Here is a 22,586-nt window from a genome sequence, read left to right as displayed (position 1 = left end):
ATAATGGATGTGTTAATCAACAGCCTTTTATACCAAAAGAATCACATGATTATTTTAAACAACTCACAAGGTCAAATTTCAATTTCCCAATCACTTCACTGAAATATTCAAATTCTCAACTAACCATCTGTAAAAATCATTCCACAAATTTTCTCAAAATAATAATTTCAAGAAGAAAAAAAAAATGAAATAAAATAAAAACACATAAAAGGCTCCCCCGCTAAGAATCTAATACAATTTACTTTAGGCTTTTCTGAGAATTTTTGACAAATCAAGCCATCCATTTTTATGATTAATTTCTTTTTATGGTGTAATACCATGAGGTGAACCTCTAGACTCCTGAGGTGTTTGGCCTTCGGAACCTTTAGAGGGATCGTCGGAGGATTGTCTAAGACCATCATCTGTATCACCACGATTCATTTCTTCGATCATCTTAACCACCTCAGTCATGGCAGGTCGTTGGTCTGGCATGGTAGCAACACATGCCATACCTATCTGAAGTAGTTGTACCATCTCTTCTTCCACATTATGGTATCGCATTAGCTCAACATCAAACACCTCCGCGGTCCATTCTTCTCTTACAACACTTTGGACCCATCTAGGCAAATCAATGCCTTCTTCACCTAGTGAAGCTTGGTTTGGAGCTTTCCCCGTTAAAAGCTCCAACATTAACACTCCAAAACTATACACATCGGATTTATATGTGACTTTTCGAGTTTCAAGAACCTCAGGTGCACGATATCCTGCAACACGGTGGTTAACTGGTGCTGAGGTAGAGAAAAGAGGGTTCAATCCATAGTCAGATACACATGCATCTTGGTTATCTTGTTTAAGGAGAACATTCGAAGCCTTGATGTTTCCATGGACAACTTTTCCTGAAATATGGAGGTACGCAATGCCTCTTGCTGCACCTAACACTATTCTCATTCGACTATCCCAGTCAAGTGGCGTACGCCCTGATCCTCTACTACCTACAAGAATTAACCAAAAGTAAACATTTTAATTAGACAACCAAACCAATGACAACCAAAGGTAAGGATAAGGTCTGTGTACATCCTACCCTACTCAAAAGTCAAACCTCACTCGTAAACTAATGTCAATGCAAATTAATAAGTTGGATTCAAATTCAAAGCAGTTGAACTACTCAAGATTCAAGAGGACACATTGTATTATTAGCTTTTCTTTTGCACTTTACTTCACCAAAAAAGAAGAAAATGGGTGACAGCAAGAATCAATGGACAATAGAGTAAAGCAGCACGTTATTTCAACAAAAGAAGAAAAATGGGGGACAGCAAGAAACAATGATGAATAAAGTAAAGCAAAAGAATCAACAAGATTAGATGAATAATAATCAGACAGTTATAACCACCAAATAGCTTAAAGCCAAAGTAATATAAGCTTTTTAAGTATATAAGTATTGTTTAGGCTTACAGCAATTACTACTAATTAAATCATGATTTGAAAATTGTGGGGTTAGAAAACCAAAGATTAATATTTAATTAATATATTTGATATCACCAAACTCCACAACACTTTGTTATTCCCTCCCTCATTTCCCCTATGTATAATAAATATTTTAAAATATATATAACTACAATAATACAAGTTATTTGTTGATAAATAGACGCAAGCAATGTAGCAAAATAAAAGGTAAATCTTTGAACAAGAAAGAAGCCTTCTTTTTCCACTTTTTAAACTCATTTCATCATTTATAAAGGAAGGTATATTGACGATCATGGTGGTCTGTTGCATTGTTACGTTCGTTTCATAAAAAAAAAAGAGTAAAAGTGTAATCTAACAAGTGTGTCTGTTAAGATAGAGAGATTGTATTCGATATGCTCTCGATTCGAATAAAACATAATAAAAATGTCATTGTTCCATTTCTCTCAAAAAAGAATGTTCTGTAGCTTAAGGAATTATAGAAACAAAATGCGCAATTTGCGGTTGAATTGACAATAAATGTACTAAAGAAGTAATACCAAACTTCAATAATTGAGTGAAACAATAATGCAATGCCAGTTCAGAAGGGCTGTAAAACTATGGCTACAATGTGTACATGATCTGCACGTGTATTAGATTGAAGCCCCATCTATTCTTCCAAAAAAAGAAACAAAATAAAAAATCAATCTTTTTCATACCTATAACCCACCTAACCCCCTTCAAGAATCAGAACAAAGTCACTAAAATCTAGCAAGAATTGAATGCTACTATCTTTATTGCCATTAAAGTTTTAAAACATTGGTGCAAAAATGGAACTTAAGTGTTGAGAGCAAATTTTAGACACAGAATTGCAGTAACATATAATAGAGCAAATTATACACTAAAACGAACAAGTTTGAGTTAGTTTTAACTAAAAATAATAAGAGCAGCGTACCATGGAGAAGAGCTGATAAACTTCCAGCAGGCATATAATCAGATACCAACAATTTCTCATCTTTAGAATAGTAAAATGCTCTCAAAGGTAGCACATTTTCATGTTTCATCTTCCCCATTACTTCCAATTGTTGCTCGAATTCTTTTCTGGGCACAACGACATCTTTAAGCCTTTTAACAACAACTGTAGTACCTTCTTCAAGAACAGCTTTATAGCTTGTTCCAACACTCCCTTTTCCAAGAACCTCAGCAGAAGCTCTTAACAAATCTTCAAGATCAAAACTATACCCACCCCCATCAAAGAACACAAGTTTATTCCTTTCCCCTTCACCTGAACCACCGGTTAAATCGTCTTTAGACGACGATGTCCCTGCCTCAGCCGCTGCCCCTGTTACTGCCCCGATAGCTCTTGATGCTACCGGAGGTTTTTCTACCTTTGATGTGTCGTTTTTTCTTCGTTTTAAACAGAAGAAAAGGAGTAACAAGAGTAGGAGAACCCCAATTATTGAACCTATAACTATTCCAACAATGGCAGCCGTTGAAAGCTTCTTGGATTTCTTAATTGACGGAGGGGTTTTTGGTTCTGTTTCAGGGGAAGGTGAAGGAGAAGGAAAAAATGGGGTACATGGGGGTAATGGGCCGCCACATAAATCAATGTTACCAGCAAAAGAGGAAGCTGGGAATTTGGAAAGTGCAGTAGGAATTGACCCATTTAGCTGATTATTCGAAACACTGAAATCCACTAAACCAGGCGGATTAATGCTAGGAAGAGTACCAGTAAAGCTATTGTTCTGCAATAAAAGTCCAGTCAAATGGGTCAGATTATTGATAGAGAAAGGGATAGTACCAGTGAAGTTATTCGACGAAAGATCCAGCCTGTTTAACCGGGTCAACCCGGGAATACTCTCCGGGAACTCGCCGGAAAATTCATTGTTTTGAAGATAGAGACTACGAAGAAGCTTAAGGTTAGAAAAATCCGAAGGAATTGAACCAGATAGACGATTGGCGTGAAGACTAAGAACTCGAAGTTGACTCAGCCGGCCCAAACTGTTAGAAGGAATTTTCCCGACGAGACCAACAGCAGGAAGTCTTAGTGAATAAACGAAAGAGTTATTCGGGTCACATTCAACTCCGAACCAAGTACAAACAGAAGCAGAAGAATTCCATTGGACCCGATTCGCATGTCGGATCTGAGAGAAAAAAGCAAGGAGAGCTTGCTTATCCTGTGTAGGCTCTGAAAAAACCCGGTAACGACTCAATCCGAGTAAAGCAAAGAATAAAACACAAAAAACAAACCTTAAAAACACCGCCATTTATAAACACCCTTTGTTTTCTTGTTCCGACCCTTTTAAAGAAGAATGCGAATCAAGAATGTGGTTCCCGACGGGAATTCTTGATTTTCCGGCGAGAAGCCATGAAAGAAGATGAAATTTTAGAGAGAGAAAAAACAGTCACTGTCTTTATGTAAATGCATGACTGTTTAAAGGGGAAGGAAAGAGTGAGTGTGGAATGTGGGGACCAAGGTGTCATAAAAAAAGCCACTAGATTCCTTCAAGGTGAATTTTTTTTACATATTATTAAAATAATAATCAAACTATATTCTAAGACGATATTTTTTAAACTATTATATTCCTTATCAGTTCAATGTGAGTAGCCTCCAGTTCATATATATTAAAAAAACTTAGTATTAAACTTTAAAGCCATTTGGCAGGAATGTTTTTTCCTTATTAGAAGAAGAATATATAATGAAAATAGTAAGAGAATCTCATGGGAAGCATTCAATCCAAAATATTAATATTTGTTGTATTTAACGTAATCATACTTTCCATGTATGAAAAAGTCTTTAGTTTTAGTTTGCATCGACATAATTTTACTCCTTCCGTCTCATATTACTTGCACAAATACATTAGGTAAAGTTGACAAATAATAGAGTATAACTTTTTACAAAATGGCTTATGTTGTACCGTGTCTAACAAGGTATAAACCTGGTCCCTATATATGTAATCACTATATCAATTTTTTTTATTTTACTTCACGCTTTTTATTTCATTAAACAAATATATAAAAAACTTGTCGCCCTTAGATATTTGGAAACTCTTTAAAATTGACGTAAAACATACTCTCTTTTTGGGCTTTCCATATGGTGTCTGGGTCCCCAACTAAATTTAAATCGCACACTGCACACTTATTTGGATGTGGCGGTCCCAACAAAAAATTTTCATACCCATGACTCGAACCCGACACCTCTGATTAAGGGTGACACAGTCCCACCAAAAGAATAATACAACTAAAAAGTGGGTCTCATATTGTCTTCACGTGAATTAGTTGTACTTGTAGTTTGTAACTAGTTGAAAAACCAAAAATAACACACAAAAAAGATTTACAACAAAGATAAATGGACCACTCATTTGATTTTTCTAATGGATTTCAATCCACAATTTTTTGGCCCAATAGAAGAAAAGACTTGAAATGAGCCAAAAAAACAAAGACATTAGCTTATAGGCCACATAAACCACAGCTTAAATTTGATACATATGTAGGAGGAGACCAAGATATACTCAGGCTGTATATACACAAAGTTAACTAAACAGTTATTCTGGATTAGGACTTCTGTTAGTGCTAACTGTAACAAAAAATGCTTACTTAAATCATGAAAATGGATGAAAGTTATGTTGCAGCATCAGTTGTTTTCACTGTTTATGTTATATTTCCAATGGCTAATTTGCAGCAGAATAAGGTAGAATCCATTCTTGAGGTGGATTTTCATGCGGATGTCTCAGCTGCAAAGCCTGCATTATCGAACATTATTGGTTAGTAGTATGAACTTTTGGATGTATGGAGATGATTTTACAGATACTACTAAATTATGATTTCAATCAGCAATGTAAATAGCAAAGGAATCAAAATGATTAAGCCAAAATGTATGTGGGAGGGAATATGTTCCTTTCATAAGGCACAATTAGGTGCAAGCTTGCATCTATAGAAGGATAAATAATAAGGTACCGCAGTTACCTTCCTGAAGGGTAACAGAGCAGTTCTCCAATAATGTGACCTTGACTCCTTGGAACTGTTGAACAAAAGAAAGACATTCTATATTTATATTTAATGTTGGGAAACAAGAACATAATACTGGTGATACATAGCTATCTTGAAAAACAAGCAGTTCAACTTATAGAAAGATTCATGTAATGATTAGGTAGTCGGGAATGGTTTGTAAATCAGGCATTGCTGCAGATAACTCTTTCATTGAACAGGAACTCTGCAACCATGAACTAAATCAGACGTTTCACTTCAGGATTTCGGAAAACAAATTACCCAACAAGGCATCTAGCAGTTCAAGATCCAGCCATATCTTGTGGTGTCCATTATTTTACCGGTCCATTACCAATTGCATATTGAGATTTCGGTTATAATACCAATAAAAATTTGGTAACATTTGTTGTGGGTTTCACGGATGTAAAAGCTAACCAAAAATTGAGATCACAAATAGGATTATAGCACAGAACTTGTAATAAGAAGAAATATGGGAAAAATTATTCTGAGATATAAAATACTTACATATCTAGATTCCCAGAAGAGTGATTATTTAAACTGCTGCAAGGAATGTGGCTTTGACAAGGTGTCTTGCTGGGAATAGATAGAACCAAATTGCTTTGTGGTTGGGTAATCGAAAAAGTCATATGAGAAGCATTTGATGACCTTGATCTCTTTAGAAGTCCTACTGTTCTAGGAAAACAGCTTGTTTTTTTCTCTGACTCTATAGTAAATAAATCCCGGCATCTACAAGTACTTCTCTCTTTCAAACTATCAGATTCTAACTGATGTGTTTGCAGGGAACCATCTGTCAATAATATCTGGGGTGTATCTGATCCAATGCTTAGTGCATTTCCATCACTGTTTCTTATGGTCATAATTTCTGTAACAGGACAACATATCTGAGAGTTTTGTGATAAACACTCAGAGGAACATGTTTCAACAACTTTATCCACCATTATGACTCTTTTAGAAGCAGAATCGGAGATTTCTGATGCATTACTTATACGTTCCATCTTGGAATGTGCTCTACCAAGCGAACAATTAAAAAGTCTATAAGAAAACCTTTTCATTCTAGAATACTTTTTGGGGAACCAGCCGGGTACAAGATTGATTCTGATCTCCACATTGCAACATAGTGTTCGTTGAAGTGCATTTGCAATGGGTTTCCACAATTTCTCAGCCTTTGATATGTCTTTCGGGCAGTAGAACTCCAGCTCAGCAATTGCCAAACCTGAACCATGGATTGGAACATATTCATGACAGAAGGAAAAGTTGAACTGTGTAAGGCAACATTCGATAGATTAAGAAGGCATACTGTTTGCTTGTAACAAGTATTTTGACATCATGAAGTTGGAGAAACAATCAAAGAGGAACAAAACATTGAACTCAAACTATGTTTTAGTCCGAATACATTCCTATTGTCCTTTCCTTGGACTCAAGATTTATCAGAGGATTTACATAAAAATATAGATTGAGGTGAGTAGGAGGTTTAAAGGTGTCAAGAGCTTGATAATGTTGTTAAAAGGATAAATGAAAACAGAAAAGCAATAGGGATCATTACCCATGGAAAGCACATTTGGTGCCTTAAAGAGTGTATCCAAGTGGGAGTAAATGAGGAGGATAGAAGGATAAAATTGATCTAATTCTTAGGGTTTGTTTGGTTGGGAACAAGTTATCCCAAGATTAATTATCATGGGATAACTTATCCCACCATGTATATGGGCTAACTTTAACCATCACTATGGTATAAATGGTGGGATAAGTTATCCCAAACATGGCCACCAAACAAGACACAAAAATTTTATCCTAGGACTTTTTTTTTTTTATCCCAAGACTATTTATTCTTATCCCTCACACCAAACGACCCCTTAATGATATAAAATTCTAGCTTCATTTCATTACAGGAAATCATCATGGAGTTCTAACTCAAGAGTTGTTCCCTACTTCAACTTCTTTAGATTAAAGGAGCTTTGAAGCATCAACATTTACAAAAAATAGGATACCTGTGTGCCTAACGTTATACACCGGATTGAAGAAAAGAATGTAATCATGTAACGGTATTCACAGAGATGGCAAAGCTGAAGATATATATGATGCAATAAGCATGTAAAGCAAGGGAACTGCTACCTTGCTTAAGGCAAATTGATGACAACCTCCCTCTTCTCAAAAAGTTCGCAAGGGAATTGGATCCGCACATTTCAGTAGCTCTACACCATATAGAAGCCAGAGTTTCTTTATCATCCTGCATTCCCCTTTTGCAAGACTCCATACTTTCACAAGCGCAACTTGTACGGTGCTTCAAACTCTCACTTGTTGATGATGTACTACACAGATGACCATCAGGATCTGACACAACATAAACAAAATTCCACTGCAATGAACTTGATGAACATAAAAATTAGCCTTGTCCCAAACAACAAGAAGTATAGGAGAGTGTCACGCAAATCATCCCCACCTTGTTCATATACCGTTCTCAAGCATGAACTTCCATCTTTGGCATCGACTGAAGAACTCACTGAGCTTAATTGTAGAAGCGCAGCAGTCAGCCATGTTGTTTGATTTTTCGACATCCTCAATTGTTTTTCAGTCTCAGAGAGTACTTTAAGTGCATGACTAAGTTGCTGTTTCTCAGCATCAGCTATGATATACAGTAATAAAATGCAATCTTTTAGATATAACAGTCTTCCAAGACAACGAAAAAGTGGAGCACCACCATAGAGATTTAGAACACAATCTTAAAATAATTCTCGGAACAAAAAAGTCGAGTTGATTAGTTTGATTTTTTTGTTTCATACCTATCAAGCATAATTAGTTCTAGACTTCTCATTAAAGAACATCATCACATAATGTGTAGATGAGCAAGAGCAAAGAATTATCAGATAATAGGGAATAATAAAGATGAATCAAACAGCAAAACAAAGATTAGAATTCTGAATTATAATGAAAAAGGATAGAATTAAGCAGATATTTGTTATACTCTCACTTATTCAATAACTTTATCTGCTAAATTCCCTAAAGTAGTATTAAGGTGGCACGCGGTACACCAAAAAGGATTTTAGTCCAGAAGTACATACTCTGGTCACTATTATAATTTGCAGAATGGGATAGAATGTATGCTTGAACACTCGAAAATATTCCTCATCAACAGTCTATATGACCACACTATTTGCCAGATGATTTTGGATGGAAACACTAATTTAACACTGAATGAATATGGCATTTGCAAGATAAATGTCCATTTTCATCACAGAATTTGTAAACTGAAGTAGGTACTAAAACCTAATCTCAACCGAACTAATCAAGCTACAAGCAACCTTAAAGATGATTTGGAGCTAGTACACCCCATCAGTGGCCCCTGATCCCAGCTGATACAACTGGAGTAATCAGTCATCATCCAAGAAAGAAACTTGATTTGAGACGTGCAGAATATGCTTAGCAACATATAAAAGGACAAATAACAATAGAACCTTATACTTACAAATGTGTCCGCTGAATAGCCGGTCTTTGACTTCACAAGCACTTCTCTGACATTTTCCAGCGAGAATGTCCATTATTAGATTTGCCAGCTGTGACACCAATTGCATGGGATCTATTCTCGACCTCATCAGCTCTCTGGCTCTTTTAACTGTATTTGAAGTGTCAGATGACAATGCCAGATGCAGCAACTCCAGCAATTCATCATCAGAGACGGCACCAATCTGCAGGGAAGATGAATAGACAACATTACTTCTTGTTACTTTTATAAAACGAGGATATAGAAAAGGAAACACAGGGAAGTCACAAATGAACACTCACTAGCTCATAGACTAATGGCATTGTTATTCTTTTACCAAGCAAACTTAGCTGCTCAAGCATTATCTCTCCATCTCGAAGTGAACCATTTGATTTACAAGCAATGAAATCCAAAGCATCTTGATTAAAATCAATTCCTTCATCCTCACAAATTTCATGTAATCTGTTTGAAATATCGACTTCTTTTATTTTGGAAAAATGATATTTCTGGGACCGTGACACTGCACTACGAGGCAGCTTATCAAGGTCAGGGGTGATCATTATGAAGATCACATGCCGAGACAATTCTTCCAAGTGATTTAAAATGCTTGTCCATGTTTCCTCTCGCAATAAGTGGCACTCATCAACTATAAAAATCTTAAATTTGGATGAAACTGGAGGTGTCACTGCATTCTTGACAAGTAATCTAACTCTCTCCATTTTATTGATTTTCAAGGAATCTACTTCTTTAACATCCCTGCTTCTTCCTGAAAAATAGAGAACACAATCCCTGCAGAGGCCACATGGTTTCTCGGCATCAGGAGAAAGACAATTTAATGCAGCTGCAAATATTCTTGATGCGCATGTTTTCCCCGTACCACGAGGACCATGAAACAGGTAGAATGGATTTATCCGCCCACTAGAGATAGCATTCAACAGAGACCTTGATACCACATTCTGTCCAACCATTTCACTGAATGATTTTGGCCTGCACTTTTGACTGAGATTTCTAGGACTTACTGAATGTGAAGCAAATCCATTGTTATCTCGTGTCAAACTTCGTCTCTGTAGGGCTAAGAGTGTCTCACCTATTCCTGCAGACAAAAGTGGTCGCTCTTCCATATGTGTAAGAGGACTTGATCCCCTAAACTTGGGGGTGCCTAACCAGCAGGAGCTAATTCCACATCCACCATTATCAGATTCCAAATTGTCAATATCTTCATTACCATACAGTGAAATGACATGGTTTGAGCTTTCGATTGGAGCATCACTTACAGAAAAGTACGGACTACCTGCACGACTCAAGATATCACCAGCTGCAGTTCTAGATGATCTATTATGTTTTTTATGTTTGCAATTCTTTTTTGTTGCATAATAAACATCTTTTGCCGGCACTGCACCTTCATTTGATTCTTTACTGGAACCATTGCCCTCCTCCCAGGCGTTGGAAGGTGTCATACCAGTCATTGCCATTCCTTGATCCCTGTAAAAATTACCTAATCTTTTACTTGATAATTTATTTCCTCTTTCTATCTCATTTGGTTGGCGTATGTTAGACATTTCGACATTCCCATTCCAACGTTCCATTCGAGTCGAACCCAACTGCGATTTGCCATTCCCCTTATTGCAGTTAAGTTCCTGATCCCCTGCATATTCCTCCCGGTTAGCATTCAAAACAAAGCCATTTCCCCCCAGGGCACTGCTATCCTCATTGTAGCCTACTTCTTGCCTATTCTCAAATCCTAAAGTAATAGCATTACTTGAATGTGTTTCCCAATTCAACTTATCAACCATTCCAGAAAACTTGCTAATCGAATTCGTAGTTGGATCCCTAAGTGACTTCACTCTTCTTAGTGCAACCAGCGTTTTCGATATGGGAACATCAACTGAATGCCGTCTCCCATCCATCACTCAAAAATTATCAATACAACTGAAGATTTTCAAATAGCCCATAAAACAATGCTGTAGTTTTTACCTAGAATTCAACAAGAACAAAAAAAAAGTAAAAATAAAACTTCAGTCTTTTCTAATTGCTTCACAATGAACTAAAGAATCAAACTTTCCCGTAAGCAATAGTGTAAAGTCCTAAAAGGGTATTCAAAATTGATGAAAACCGCATCTTTCAAACATCTACACACAACTAAAAAGGGGATAAGATGCATTCCAATACCCAAAAGAAAAATATTTTTCGTATGATCTCAACCCCAGCAACTACATTCACAAAATGTAGTACCCTTCAACTATAACAAAGAGCTCAAACAAAACAAAAAACTCAAAACCCCATTTCCCATTTTCACCTAAAAACACTAAAACAACAAAAAAAATGAGAAAACATACCTTTGTATATACAGAAAAATGAAGCAACAGTCAACATGAGCACATTCCCATACATATACATCGAAATACTCATATACCCTTTGTAAAGTATAAACTCTATCGCTCAGCCCAAAACAATACTACTTTTTAATACTACACACGAATCTTTCAGTTCAAATTAAATTAGTAAACAAATACTTTTTCACATTAGAAAAACTCAAAAAACGACAAAATTTGAAAGAAAACAGACACATGAAAGCACAGAAAACCTGTGGATTGAAGAAGAAGCAAAAAAAATAACAAAATGCACATCGAAGTTCACGAGTTTTGACTCATCGAAAAACAAGTTACTATAACTACTTGTTGTTGTAGGCTAGATAAGGAGGTGAGTGGCAAAGTAGTAAATGTAGTTAATGTATAGGGGTGAAGATGATAAAACACGCCATCACATTGAATAGAGGAGAGGAAAGAGTGTACAGTGGCATGTCAAATAATTTTTCAGAAATTCTACTGTTACTTGCAGTGCAGTGTGTGTTTTGAGTTTTGCAGAGAAAGAAGGTGCTGAAAGGGTACTTTGGGTATTTTAGTTTCTGACGGTTTCAGTTAGTTTGGGGCTTGATGGCTGAAAGCTGTTGCTAGTATTACTGTAGATGCTGCGTGGGGCAACTTTTTTTGGTTTTACTCATGTCCCCGACTCTTCCGTTCAATTTTATTTGTCTATTTTAAATTTAAATTATACTAATTAAAAAGGTCATTGTAGTATTTAAATTTTATTTATGAATTGTAAATTATAATTTATGGGAAATTAATTATTTGTATCATTATTAATAGTTGTAATTATTGTTTTTAAAGATTACAAACAACTTAATTAATAAAGATAATTAGTTGTCATATTATGTTTTCGAGAGATTGTTTGACTGACTTTTAAAGTTAAATTACATTATATTAATTTTAAATTTTAAATTTTAAATTAAAAAATAAAATATTTAAAAATTATGCAAAAAGTACTATAAATTATACTTTTTCCATATTAATATGATAAAATAAATCCATTTTAAAATATTTGGCAAAACCTACATTATTTGATTCTTGGAAAGAAAATTGTGACTAGTCAACAATAATGAAAGGGAATATATCTTAATACATGTATAAGAGTAAAGATAGTTTTAAAAAATTCTCCTAACAAATACTTTCTTTCGTCTACTTTTATTTGTTATATTGCTTTTCGAAAGATAATTCGACTAATTTTTAAAGTTAAATTATATTACATTAATTTGATATTTTAAACAAAAAATTTAGATATTCAAAAACTATACGATAAGTACTATAAATTGCAACTTTTAGCATATCAATATGATGAAAAAATACATTGTAAAATGTTAGTCAAATTTTTTTAGTTTGACTTTAAAGTAGGAAATTATGACAATTAAAGTTGAAAGAAGATAGTATTTTATAGGGTTATGTAAAACACAAATACTAGTACGACAAATAATTTGAGATTATTGACGTCTTTAACTCTTTGGAACTAGAAGTACTCAATATTTAAAACGTCAATAATGGGATAATTTATATCCAAATTAAAGTGCACTTTGTTAGGTGTGTTATTGGTTAATCCATTCATCTTGGTTTATGCATAGTTTGATTGAAAATAGAGTTCAAAATTAAATGATTGTTTTTTAAATTAATGATTTATTATGGGAAAAAAATAAACTATTCTTTCGGTTTATTTTTACTTGTTACATTTGACTTGGCACATTCATTAACAAAATAATTAATGATATCAGTGTTTTATCAAACTATCCCTTATTAAATGATATTTTGAAAAATAATTTCGAAAACAAGTATTTAATGCTGAGGGTAAAACATGAAAAAAATCATTGTTTTTTCTTGATATGTTAAAAGTGACCGGTGAAAATAAAATTTTATTTTAAGAATAAGTGCAAATAGAAGTAAATGGAGGGAGTAAAAATAATGTTACTAAAATAAAAAAAAAATGTTATTCTTTTTAAAATCAATTAGAAATTTTAATAAGGAAAAAAAACTGGGCAAAATTTGGCGTATTTTACCTTTTTGAACATTTTTACCCTATTAACTTTAGTACCTTTTAACTAAAAATGGAAAAAAAAATTAATTTATTTTAAAATAAAAAATATATTACAAACTTTTAAATTTTCTAGCTAAATTCTGGCCAAATTTTCTGGTCATTTAGCATTACCTTTTTAAAAAATATCTAACATATATTTGCCTGGAGTAATTTACATTTACATCCTAATTAAAGATTTAAAGTGCACTTTTTGATTTCTTGATTTCACAAATAGATACAATTAGTTGGATTCTGATTTTAGATTTTAAAAAATTGAACCATGAAATTGAACCTATAACCTTACTGTAATTATTTATATACTATAGACTTGCTTTACTGCCAAAAGCTTACACAACCTAAAACAAAATAATTTTTGAATGCTTGGTATATATATAGCTAGATAGGATTCACTTTTGTAGTAAATATTTATTTGCAGGATATCACATTTTAATGAATTGATGTTTTACTTTTATTGTTTCCACTTTCTTTTTTATAACAATGATGTTATTTTAACACTAAACTATCTTTTTTTATAATAAGGTTTTTAACTACTTTTAGTCTCAAATAATGTCTATATTTATTTTGAAAAGGATCAAAAGAATTATATTGACAAAATATCCTTTGATTAGTATCTTTTTTTTAAAATGTATCACACTTGTAATAATTCATTTATATTGGTCTAGAGAGTATATTATTAAGCTAGCGTTAGGCCATGGATTTCCAAATATTTTTGGTAAATATTATTATAGTAAAAATTTGAATGAACTTTATCATGTGTTTGGTCATAGTATTTGGAAACATATTTCATTTTTTTTAAGAAATATGATTTATATCCATAAGTTTTATAAACTATCATTATTTCCACAACAAGTCTATTAGATCTTCGTTGCAACAAATAACAAGTAGTGTTTATGACACTGGAGTAATGCGGTAGTTTGGAGTGAGTGCAACAAGCATCATTCCATATATTGTGAAGTTGACGAAGCACACGACTTTGTTTTCTTGAACCGATTGTCCATCATTTTCATCAACAATCATATCATCACTTTCCTATTCACTGAATATTTCATCATTGTTTAGGTGTTCATGTAAAAAATTATTTAATATAACTAGGGGTGTTCACGGGTTGGTTTGGATCGGTTACTGGTCAAAATCAAAACCAAACCAACTTAATCGGTTTTAAAATTATCAAAACCAAACCAAACCAATTATAATATTTATTTATCGGTTTGGTTGTTATCGATTTAGGTTCGGTTTGGTTCGGTTATTCAGTTATTAACCATAGACAAAAATAAAAATAAAAACAATTCATTCAAACACATGAAAAAATTGACAACAATCAATTCAAAACGAAAACAAATAGAATGACTGGCATTATAACTTTCAATTATTGAATGTATTATGAATAAAACTTCAAAAATTCATTATTTTGGCCTAGAAGGAAGAGACAGTGACATTTTCAATCTCATAAAGAATTGTCATAGACACTCAGATATGTGAAACCAATAAGATAAATATTCTCACCTTGGCATTTTTGCTTTCATAAATAAATTATAAATAAATTTTGATGAAAACACACATATTATCTTTAAAATTGTTTATAAAAATAATATATTATGTATGTATAATAATAAAATATATGTATATAATTTGTCAGTTCGATTTGGTTATTTCTTCGGGTTTTTTGAACAAAACCATAACCAACCCAAATAATATCAATTTTAAAAAATCTAAAACCAAACCACACCTAACCCAAAAAAATCAGTTTATTTAATCGGTTTGGTTCAGTTTTTCAGTTTGGATCGATTTTTATCCAAACCGTGAACACCCTTAAATATAACGCAAACAACTACTATAGAGAATGTTTTGCAAAAGATAAAAGTTTGGTAGAATTTGAATTTTTAAAAGCTCTCAAAATAATAAGATTTCGCCCAAATATTATTTTTTCCTAGTATTGAGAGTTTGGATTATTTGTCAAATAATGACAAGTTGCACGAACAAACACTATTTACCAAAACTTTTCCCAAATTTTATTTGGGCAATCTATGACCAAACAGGTTGTAAAAGATTATAGTAATATGACGATAACTCAATTTTACCAAAATAAGTTGAAACGCGAAGAAGATGAAGTTTAAGAGAATGTTTGGACATATAATATAAAATCGTAATTTAAAATTATAATATGAAACTAGAGTTCTATTTGAATATGCAATTTCAATTTTTAAAGGTGTTGCACTATTTTTTTTATAAATAAGTTTTCAGGATTGAAATTAATATTTTGTATCTTATGAAGAAAAAAAAAAACTATATTTCGAATCCCTCTAATTAAAGGAACAAAAACGCAAAAGTGCAAGAGACATATTTAGGCTATTATTCCATGAACTTTATGAACACCATGTGCAATGATAGAAATTAGAAAACATGAAATCCCAATTTGACGAACAAATCTTATCAACGTCAATTATCATCAACATTATTATTGTCAACAATAGGCTTAATTAGTAGTAATTGATGGACCAACCATCATTAACAGTAATTGTCATTGTCCCGTTTATGAAAAAACGACAAACATTATCCAATCAGGACAAATCTTGCTTTGTGAATTATACAATATAATAAAAAAGTCTTCATATACCCCTTAATTCATGTATGCGTCTATTTTTATAAAACTGACTCGTATATATTTTTATCGTTACAAAACTGATTTACATATATTCCTTACTGTAACAAAAACGGCTCATATATACATCTACTGTTACAAATTGATTACATTAATTTTAAATAGATAAGTGTCAATAACGCACCTAAGCTATTCATTTTTTTAGTTTCATACCTAAACTATCACTTATTAATTGAGAAACACATCACTGGTGTGTATAATACACTCTCTTTTATTTGCAAAAACTTTGCCACACTCATTGCACAAGGATAAAATATTTCACCTTGACAAAAATTAAATAAACTATTAATATTAGTTAAAAACTAAAGATTAAAGTACTACTATCCAATTTTGTTTTTTGAAAAAATAATTATTTCTGTATAAAATAAAATTTAAAATATTTTTCTCACCCCACTCTACTATCCCCCCCCCCCAATCCGCCATCTTTTTATTTTTTAAAATTCTCTTATAAAATTTTAAAAAAATTCAAACCACACACCCTCCTCACTCCTTCTTTTAAAAAATTGATATTATTTAAAAAAAAAACATATAATTTTTACCTCCCTCCCCCATTAAACACTTCGCTCCTAATTTATTTTTAATTTTTTTTATATATTTTTCTCGTTTTGTAATAGATGTGTACATATATTTTAAAGAAAATATTGCATACCGAATATAACAGAAATACAAATTTTATTTTTTAAAAAAAGTCTTGCGACAAGTAAAAAATTACGTTTATATATATACTTCTATTAAAAAAAGGTATATATTATTTACTTATATAACAATAAAGATATATATGAATCACCTCATTACAAATGAATCTATTAATTATAAATGACAAAATCAAAGAATAACGAATGAATCCATCGATTATAAATGACAAAATCAAAGAATATATGAGACCTTTTCATGAGACTTTGATGATGGATTAATAAAGCTAAATAATACAACCAATATTATATATTTTCATATTATCTTTTAAACATAACATTAAATTATTTAATTTTGATATAAATATGTAAAGGCATTCAAAATCGATAGCAAAATGTTTGTTTGGACAAGTGTAGGTGTCTAAAATTTAGTCAAAGCTAAGTATAGATATTTTTTGACTATATTTTTTTAATGCCTTTTTGTTGGTTTCTCTGTCCATGATGTTATTTTTTCGAAGTATTTCTGACTTGAGATTTAAAGTCTAACCCCTCCTAGAGTAGCCTCGGGAATCGTCCTGCTTTTTCCATTTATTTTTTTTGGTTTTCTTATTCACAAAGATGTCAAATAGGGATGGTTAGGATTGCGTATAGATCGATTCGATATAAATTTTATTAGTTGGGTATATATCGATTTGATTCAATCGTATTTATTATTAATGTTTAAATATGTTACTCCTAAAATATTGATTAATTAATTATTAATTTATCAATTAGGTTAGAAAATTAACTGTTGATATTATACTTGAAAAAAATTTTGGTTTAAAAATCACTTACAAAAGATGTGACATACCTAATTTAATAGGATATTTTAGAAATTATTAAGTAATTTGTGCCTAAAATTAAATTACATTAATTGAATAGAATCTATCAGTTTAAAATAAGTATTAGACGTACATGATGTTAGAAGTATTACTCCCTCTATCGTTTGCATCCTTCTTAAAAAATTATAAATAAAAGAATAATTTTACTATATAACCCTTTGAATATAATAAATATAATATTTTGAAAAATGTAAAATGAAAATTATTATAATTAATGATAAGGGTAAATTAGGAATTAAGTATAAAGTTATTCCTTAATTTTATAAAGTGGACAAGTATTATTGGACATATCAAAATAGTGTAGTAAACAACTATCGTAGAACGGATGAAGTAATTACAAGTAGAAAATAACAAGTATAACATTTAATACAAAATGAATCAATTGATTTTACATAACGTGACTCAATATATTTACAGTGGAGTTTGAATGTACTGTAAATGCCAACTGAGAAATAGAAAGAAAAAGACATTACACTATGCATAGACTCATAGAGTATACCATATACTAATAATATTAATGTAGATGAAATTAATTTTGAGCGGCCTGTGGAGTGTGACAATTCGAATTACACTAATTCAGCGGTTGATGAGATTTTAATGACAAAGGTGCTTTCATTGCGCTGTATTTATCTAGCGCACCCTTGGATGTCCTTTCATCATCGGTGTTCGATATTCGTTTTAAAATTAATGTTGATTTATATAAATGTAAGTTATATTCTATTTAATAGTCTCTCTACTTTTATGAGATAACGATATTATTTCTGTACGTTCTACTATCTCCTTACCTCACTTGTGTGATTTCACATGTATGTTGTTGTTCAGTCGTATAATTTATTAAAGAGAAAAACATTTCTTATGACGGATTTTGAGCGTTTGATTTCAAATCAGTGTTTTGTTTATGAGTTCTACACAAAATTTCAACTTCAACTTCAAATCATAATATTAAATCCCAAATTTTCTAAAATGTTGGATTTCAAATGTTTTTAAATATAAAACTTGACTCATAAACTTAGATTTTTTTCTTTAAAAAAAACTACGTAAAACCTTATGCTGCGTTTTATTTAAGAATAGTAGTTAGTATTACTATTGTAGCTTTATTGGACTAGTGAATATTTGTAAAACTATGCATATTTAAATATTAATAATAACATATAATCATAAATATTTATTCATTAAAGAAAATATTAAAATATGTAATCTATTTATTCAGCGCGTTAGAACTTCAAATCATTTATAAAAGGAGCATGTAACGAATGTTTTTTTTAAGAAATTCAAATCATATTTTTCAATAAAAATTCAATATCAAATCAACCTGATTTCAAATCACTTCATATCAAACATATTTATTTCCAAAGATCAAATCCGATATCTTTAATTAAAAAAAATAAAGCTTTTTATTCATTCCATCATGACAATCTATTAAAATGTGTAAGTGCTCTTTTATTATGGTATGTACGATGGTTGGTGGTGAATGAGTACTATTAGGATTACCAATAATGAAGAAAACGTTAAGTATGAACCAATTGTACACTACTCATCAAAACAAACATGCATGATGCATCTATATAGTCCCACATAATTTTATTATAATTTTAACTATAGTGCCAACTATATATGTACTAGGAAAACAAAAGTGAAAAAAGACAATGGCATAACCGTTGAACATAAAAGGCAAAGTTTTGCCTTCTAGTTTTAGCTTCAAATTATACATTGACGATGTATCGCCTCCATTCCGCCTCCTTCTTTGCTTTCTTTGATGTATTGTCTGTCAGTGAACAATTAGTCGTTGGTAGGTTCGACACCATTATTGTAATTACAGTCTATGAGCTAAGCAAAATTCAATAGCTTAGATTTGAACAATGTATTTATATTTTCAGAATTTATTTAACTTATATATATAGATAATTAATACATGACTCACTAAGTAAATATAATTATGGGTCGGGTCGATTTCAAAAGCATTAGCCCAAAGTTCAAGCCCAATAATTCTTTTACAAACGCAACTGCTGGTCTGGGCCTTCCTTTTTTACAGGCTCAGTATGAACTGCAGTTCAAAGCCCAAGTTTAAATGGGCCAGTTCTTGATGAGGTCTTAATACAAAAGAGTATGGGAGCCCAATAATCAAAATAGTCTCGTCACATTAGTGATTAGTGTCCTCCTTGAGAACTGATATTTACTCTTAAGAGCAACTTTCACATATAACAAATACAAAATTCATATTTGTATACTATAGCAAAGTTTGCATAATTGTCTTCCATAGCAAACATATATAAGTATAATTTGCTATACATATACAAAAAAAACAGTTGTATAATTCGCTATACATATACAAAGAAAGCAGTTGTATACGAAAAATTAATTGTATAATTTGTGTATGTATACAACGAGAAAGAGAGAAAAGCAAAAAAACTGGGCAGGAAAATATTTGTATTATATAATTACAAGTGTATAGAACGAAGATATATGTATTTGCATGTGTATATACAATTTTCTCTCGCTTTATACAAACAGAAGTGCAATTTATACATTTCGTTTCTGTTTGTATAAAGTGAGAGAGGCGAGTGAGCGAGCGAGATCTGGGAGAGGGGAGAGAAAATATATGTATATATACAATTTTCTCTCGCTTTATACAAACACAAACGCATTTTATACATTTGCGTTTTTGTATAAAATGAGAGAGGCGAGCAAGACTGCCACCAAACAAAAGTGGCAAGCGAGATTCCACCAAGGAGAGTGGCGAAAATAGCAATAGTTTGCTATAGGGTACAATTAAATCAACGTATATTTATAATATTTCATTTGAATTAATAGTTTGCTATTATATACAATTTTCTCTACTTTTAACCTCATCAAGAAAAGCAAGTACAATCACAATAATACATTCAATGAAATTTTACCAAGTAGAATTTGGAAAGGGTAGAATGTACGCATAATTTATCACTATCCGTGGAGATAGAGAAGTTGTTTATGGGAGACCCTGAGCTTAACTGCTCAAGTGTATCAAACCCAATTTTCAACACCATTTAAAATGGAAATATTTTGTGGAAAATCATATCATATCATATATATATATATATATATATATATATATATATATATAAAGCTAGATAAAAAAGAAGTGATGTGGCACCTCTCTATGGCCTAGAAAGCTATTTATTTATTTTTTGAATCTTCTTCTTTCATTTTTTGCATTAATTATTTGTTTAATAATTTTAAAATTTATTATATTTATTATATTCAATTATAATTCATGGGTTACAAAAAACCTCCCTCTTTTTGCATTCTCCACTTAAATAACTTGTCTTCTCAACTTCCTTCTATCTAATTCTTATGACTCAAACAATCTATAAATAACAATCATCTATGGAGCTGTTTGATATTCATTTTCATGTTTTCCTTCTTTTTTATTAATATATATTTTTTCTCTTTTGTTTGCTTTCTCTTCATTGATCATGTATTTAATAGCTACTAAAAGAGAGAACATAGAAAAAGTGATGCGGAAATATGCATGGCCACCATGTTCATAAAGATTGTAGATATGTTATACATAATTTCTTTTTGTGTCAGAATAGCCACGCACAAGGTCATCAAGGTGAAGACATTTTTTTATGATAATGTCAGATTAGTTTTGTACAAATTTGGCAATATGAAGAAAAAATTTAGTGGCGGTGGAAGTTTCATCAAGAGAGATGATCAGATTAGTTTGATAAAATTGAAGTTTGAATGATTTAGAATATATAGAGATACACTTATTGTTACTTATTTTTAACAATTTCAATTAGTTATTTTTCAAATATAAGGTATGTATTCTCCAAGAACAATATTGTCTGATAAAGTTTGAGTGCTACATATATAACTTCTTCTTCTTCTAAAACAATGTGTTGATTTTTTCTGGGAAAAAATGGTGATTCTTAAAAGTCTATCTATCTATATAATAATTGTTGGACTAGAATAGTGTGTTTTTTTCTCTCTTTACTTTGGTGATTTTTTCTTTCTTTTTCATCCTACTTATTATTGAACTTATTATAAAAATAAATGTCTCAATAACATTNACCATTGTTCATGAAGATCATAGATATGTTTTACATAATTTCTTTTTGTGTCATAGTAACCACGCACGAGATCATCAAGGTGAAGACATTTTTTTATGACAGTGTCAAATTAATTTTGTACAAGTTTGGCAATATGAAGAAAAAAGTTAGTGGCGGTGGAAGTTTCATCAAGAGAGATGATCAGATTAGTTTGATAGAATTGAAGTTTGAATGATTTAGAATATATAGAGATACACTTATTGTTGCTTATTTTTAACAATTTCAATTAGTTATTTTTCAAATATAAGGTATGTATTCGCCAAGAACAATATTGTCTGATAAAGTTTGGAGTGTTACATATATAATTCTTTTTTATATAGAGTAAATGTTAACTTCTTCTTCTTCTAAAACAATGTGTTGATTTTTCTGGGAAAAAATGGTGATTCTTAAAAGTCTATCTATCTATATAATAATTGTTGGACTAGAATAGTGTGGAATTTTCTGTCTTTACTTTGGTGATTTTTTCTTTCTTTGTCATCCTACTTATTATTGAACTTAATATAAAATAAATATCTCAATAACATTATTTCTGATTGTCTTATCATTTTCTATGATTAGTATTCATTATTTTGTGTCATAATGTACAAATGTCAAAGTCACATTCTGAATCCTCTTAATTACAATGACTCTTCATTCTTAGAAATTTGTATATTGAATGTAGTATTTATTTAAAATATGAAATATACTCTTTAATATTTTTGCATATAAGCTAAGCAGAACTAGAAGAATTAGGAATTTGTGCATGCCATTTTTTCAATTTTTCCTGCATAGCTAATCCTCCTTTTTTTTTTTTTGTGTGTATTTTTAAATGTATTTTCTTTCTTACCTTATTTTGTTTTCTAATTTTAATTTAATTTTATTTTTTAGTGATTTTGATATGATAATTCTTTAGGTTGGTGAACAGGCGATTACTAAAAAGTAAATAGTGATGAAGTTATAACAAAGAGGAGAAAGAAGTCCGAATTAAAAAAATATTAATGTAAAAAACTAATAATTTCAATT

General features: G+C 31.3%; 2 protein-coding genes across 3 annotated transcripts; both read right to left on the bottom strand.

Moving 5' to 3' along the window:
• Positions 1-97: 97 nt before the first annotated feature.
• Positions 98-3,865, bottom strand: LOC125858274 (probable inactive receptor kinase At2g26730). The gene is made up of 2 exons (XM_049537995.1): positions 2,375-3,865; positions 98-971 (listed from the first exon to the last, which is right to left on the bottom strand). The coding sequence occupies exons 1-2, from the start codon at positions 3,684-3,686 to the stop codon at positions 304-306; spliced, it is 1,980 nt and encodes a 659-aa protein (XP_049393952.1). The 5' UTR covers positions 3,687-3,865; the 3' UTR covers positions 98-303.
• Positions 3,866-4,776: 911 nt separating this feature from the next.
• On the bottom strand, positions 4,777-11,536 carry LOC125860409 (protein STICHEL-like 2). 2 transcript variants are annotated; one of them, XM_049540362.1, is made up of 8 exons: positions 11,239-11,536; positions 9,205-10,876; positions 8,888-9,107; positions 7,865-8,047; positions 7,537-7,755; positions 5,932-6,640; positions 5,386-5,440; positions 4,777-5,162 (listed from the first exon to the last, which is right to left on the bottom strand). In XM_049540362.1, the coding sequence occupies exons 2-8, from the start codon at positions 10,807-10,809 to the stop codon at positions 5,091-5,093; spliced, it is 3,063 nt and encodes a 1,020-aa protein (XP_049396319.1). In that variant the 5' UTR covers positions 10,810-10,876; positions 11,239-11,536; the 3' UTR covers positions 4,777-5,090. The 2 variants fall into 2 exon arrangements, with proteins under 2 accessions (XP_049396319.1, XP_049396321.1); XM_049540364.1 differs by having other exon boundaries at positions 11,468-11,524.
• Between the last annotated feature and the right edge of the window lie 11,050 nt (positions 11,537-22,586).

The sequence above is a fragment of the Solanum stenotomum genome, chromosome 3 (genome assembly GCF_019186545.1).
Source record: "Solanum stenotomum isolate F172 chromosome 3, ASM1918654v1, whole genome shotgun sequence".
Lineage (NCBI taxonomy): Eukaryota > Viridiplantae > Streptophyta > Magnoliopsida > Solanales > Solanaceae > Solanum > Solanum stenotomum.
The sequence above is the reverse complement of the archived record's forward strand: the minus strand, read 5'-3'. Positions and strand labels throughout refer to the sequence as shown.